Here is a 3260-nt window from a genome sequence, read left to right as displayed (position 1 = left end):
AGATCTTAATAAAACTTGATGTTAATTAAGTATCATAGAAAAGGGTCCTAATATAATTTAGTACCACAAAAAAGGGTTCTAATATAACTATATGTTAATTAAGTACCACAAAAAAGGGTCATAATATAGGTAGATGTTAATTTTGTACCACAAAAAAAGGGGTCCTAATATAAGTATACGTTAGTACAAAAAAAAGGTCTTAACAAGTAATAGGAGTTTCGAATATCCGGTTCGGATATTCGGGTCGATTTCGGTTTTGGGCCAGGTTATGGTAATTAGGCCTTTCTAGCCCAGTTCAGATAATTAGGCCTTTTGGATCTGGTTATGCTAATTGGCCCGTTTATGCTTACTGGGCCTTTTGGGCCCGATTATGCTATTTGTGCCTTACGGGCCTGCTTCAGCTATTTAGTCCTTTTGGTCCCGGTTTGGATCCAGTTTTCTTTTGCTGCATCAATTTATTATTCATTACAATTACAATAAATTTTAAATTACAAAACAAATATTAAATATAAACCATAATATTGTTTCAATCCAAATAATATTACAGATTACGGATTATAATATTGTTTCAACATCACAAATGCAAGAAAATGTCTAGGTAACATCAACATATTACAGATCTTTGTCTCAAACACACAAACTCATAAAACAATATTCATGTTCAAACATTCATAATCAAACCGGCCAACATTACAAAACACGCAAACTATTCAACCCGCCACCATCTATCTTGATCACTCATCAAAATCTGCCACCTACAATTAAACCATACATGTATAAGCATAAAGGTGCACATTATAAAAATGAATCATAATTTTAGTACAAAATTAACAAAGACATACCTCGATCAACGTAGTAGGCCAAGCAATAGATGTAGAAATGACGTCATGAATGTATCTCATATGCTCAAATGGCCTAAACAAAACTTCATTTCTTTCGATGGCCACTTGAAGCTCTACCTCACACCAACCAGCTCCAAGTTCTGTCTGCAAAATAACTGTAGTTGGATCCATGCTTACCAACCTTTCTTTTTCTACCTTGTTGTTTGTAACGCTTTTCACATACACTTCATCTCTCACCTAAAATTTAGTTTCCAAAAAAAATATTTATGAACGCTAAAAGCGTAGAAAAACAGTAAGGTAAGCTATTAAATTGAAACATACCTTTAAACGTTTAACAACCGAACCATTATACTGAACACCCAAACCTTCATTCTGAACACCAGAACCATTATTATTCCGAGCCAACTGGGCTTTTAACCTTGAATTTTCATCAATAAGTTCTGCCTTATCAGACTTGAGTTGAGCATTCTCCTTACGAACGGCTGATCTACCAGGTACTACGCCCTACAAGTCTTTAGCACTAATGTCGAGTCCATACGTTTGGGCAGAACCAGAATTATTGTGCCCCATTACCTGGGAAAAAACATCGTATGGTCCAGGTGTATCAGTTTCACCGTCCACAAGTTTGTCCGTAATTTCTTTCATTTGTTTCTGCATAAAAAAACTTAATATTTAAATAGGTATATAAATATATGTCATGCAACATATTTTGGTATGGCAGAAATGATTCTACTCTGGTATTCGATATATGCAATGCCCAATCAAAGTACAGCCCAATCACATCCAGATATTCGATATATATCAAATGCTTAACGTATTAATGCTAGACTAGGATTTTGGGATTTCGACATTAATACATAATGAAAAGCAAGTGGTCACTATCAATTGAAGACTCTATTAATATTCACCTCAAATAAATTGGCTAGAGGATTATCAAGTGGTTTATGGTGATTAACATATAAATATACAACTAATTAACTTAAAGATAAAATAACCCAACTGAAGCGCAGGAACATATCACATAGGTAAAAGTCACTAAAAGTCTACTTCAAATGCAATAAAAACCTCAGAAGTTGTTTATGGTGATTAACATATAAATATACATCTACTGATATCATGTTTAGGATATATTTGATCCACTTTTGATTCTTTCATACATCATAATTGTGTTTGTAAAATTACTTACGAGTACAGTTGCAGCTTCACTATCAGCACTTCCATTTGTAAAACATTTCTTAAATATATCGGCCCGAGTAGGTTCTTTTCCCAAACTCGTCTGCAATGAGTAAAAACGAGGTAACTATTAACAATGTATATTCAAAAGCTATACTATATTAATATTTTCCCCATGATATTACCTCAGTTCTTCACGGATTCTTGCAAAACTTTTTTTCCCGGTCACTTGCATCAACTTCTTGTTAGCCCTATTGGCTTTATTTTTGTCGGTCATCACCTAAAAAAGAAAATATATTAAATATCCTAATATGAAAATAAAATAATATAAAAAAAAGTTACACCAAGTGTAAGATTATTTCATACCATCACACTTTCTATACTCCAATATTCAAGAAGTCTTCTCCAATATATTTTGGTCAGTTCTTCCGGTGGTGAATTCAATTGAACCTCCATTGATAAAGACGGATCAAAGTAGACTTCCTTTATTCTCGCCCTCCAATTTTTCATTTTGCGACCAAATGACTAGATTATCCAAGAATCGACAGTTGGTGGAATATCAAACTTTGTCTACAAATTATGAAAAGAGAAAACATATCACATGAGAAGAAAAAAAAGGCTTATTATCACACAGATTTTAAAATATGTACCCTTAAGAAGTTGAGCAGCGCATATTTTTTTTTAACTTGATTCCACGGTCTATAAACTGGACAATATTGGTAACTCCGCGTTAAGTAACCAAGAAAATGGGTGAGTTTTTACTATTTTTTGGAAATTGGTTGTCCATGTTCATTAACAGCAATTGAGATTCGAATAGATGCCTTCTGTTTCCAGATTTTTCGCATAAGTGCCGGTCACAAAATATGAGCACTTGATTTACAATTGATATACTAAACAATCAACAATATAAATCAAATAAACAAAACAAATTAGAAAAAAAAATAGCCTGATTCATCTACTAGTTGGGTGGTTTGCTGATCATCATTCATCACAGATTGAGTACTCACATTTACTTCTTTACTCGCAAAATAAAAAGGATACTGAAAGTAAGAATACATTATTTAATATAATAAAAAGAATCAAGCATCAAGCAATATATAACAAATAAACCTTCTAGTTGTTGGGTGGTTTCACGTTGGTGGTCTTCAAAATCATCATAATAGTTACTTCCATATATGTAATCATCGTAAGGATCATTGTTGGCTTCATGCTCAAGCTCGGGCTCCATATCCATTTCTTCATCTC

General features: G+C 33.1%; 1 protein-coding gene across 1 annotated transcript; it reads right to left on the bottom strand.

Annotated features, from left to right (window-relative positions):
• Positions 1-734: 734 nt before the first annotated feature.
• On the bottom strand, positions 735-2525 carry LOC139868786 (uncharacterized). The gene is made up of 7 exons (XM_071857129.1): positions 2382-2525; positions 2245-2295; positions 2029-2118; positions 1416-1493; positions 1164-1346; positions 843-1079; positions 735-755 (listed from the first exon to the last, which is right to left on the bottom strand). Exons 1-7 carry the CDS (start codon positions 2523-2525, stop codon positions 735-737), a joined length of 804 nt encoding a protein of 267 aa, XP_071713230.1.
• Positions 2526-3260: the final 735 nt, after the last annotated feature.

The sequence above is a fragment of the Rutidosis leptorrhynchoides genome, chromosome 9, assembly GCF_046630445.1.
Source record: "Rutidosis leptorrhynchoides isolate AG116_Rl617_1_P2 chromosome 9, CSIRO_AGI_Rlap_v1, whole genome shotgun sequence".
NCBI classification, from domain to species: domain Eukaryota; kingdom Viridiplantae; phylum Streptophyta; class Magnoliopsida; order Asterales; family Asteraceae; genus Rutidosis; species Rutidosis leptorrhynchoides.
Note: the sequence above shows the minus strand (reverse complement) of the source record. Positions and strands in the feature narration are given on the sequence as shown.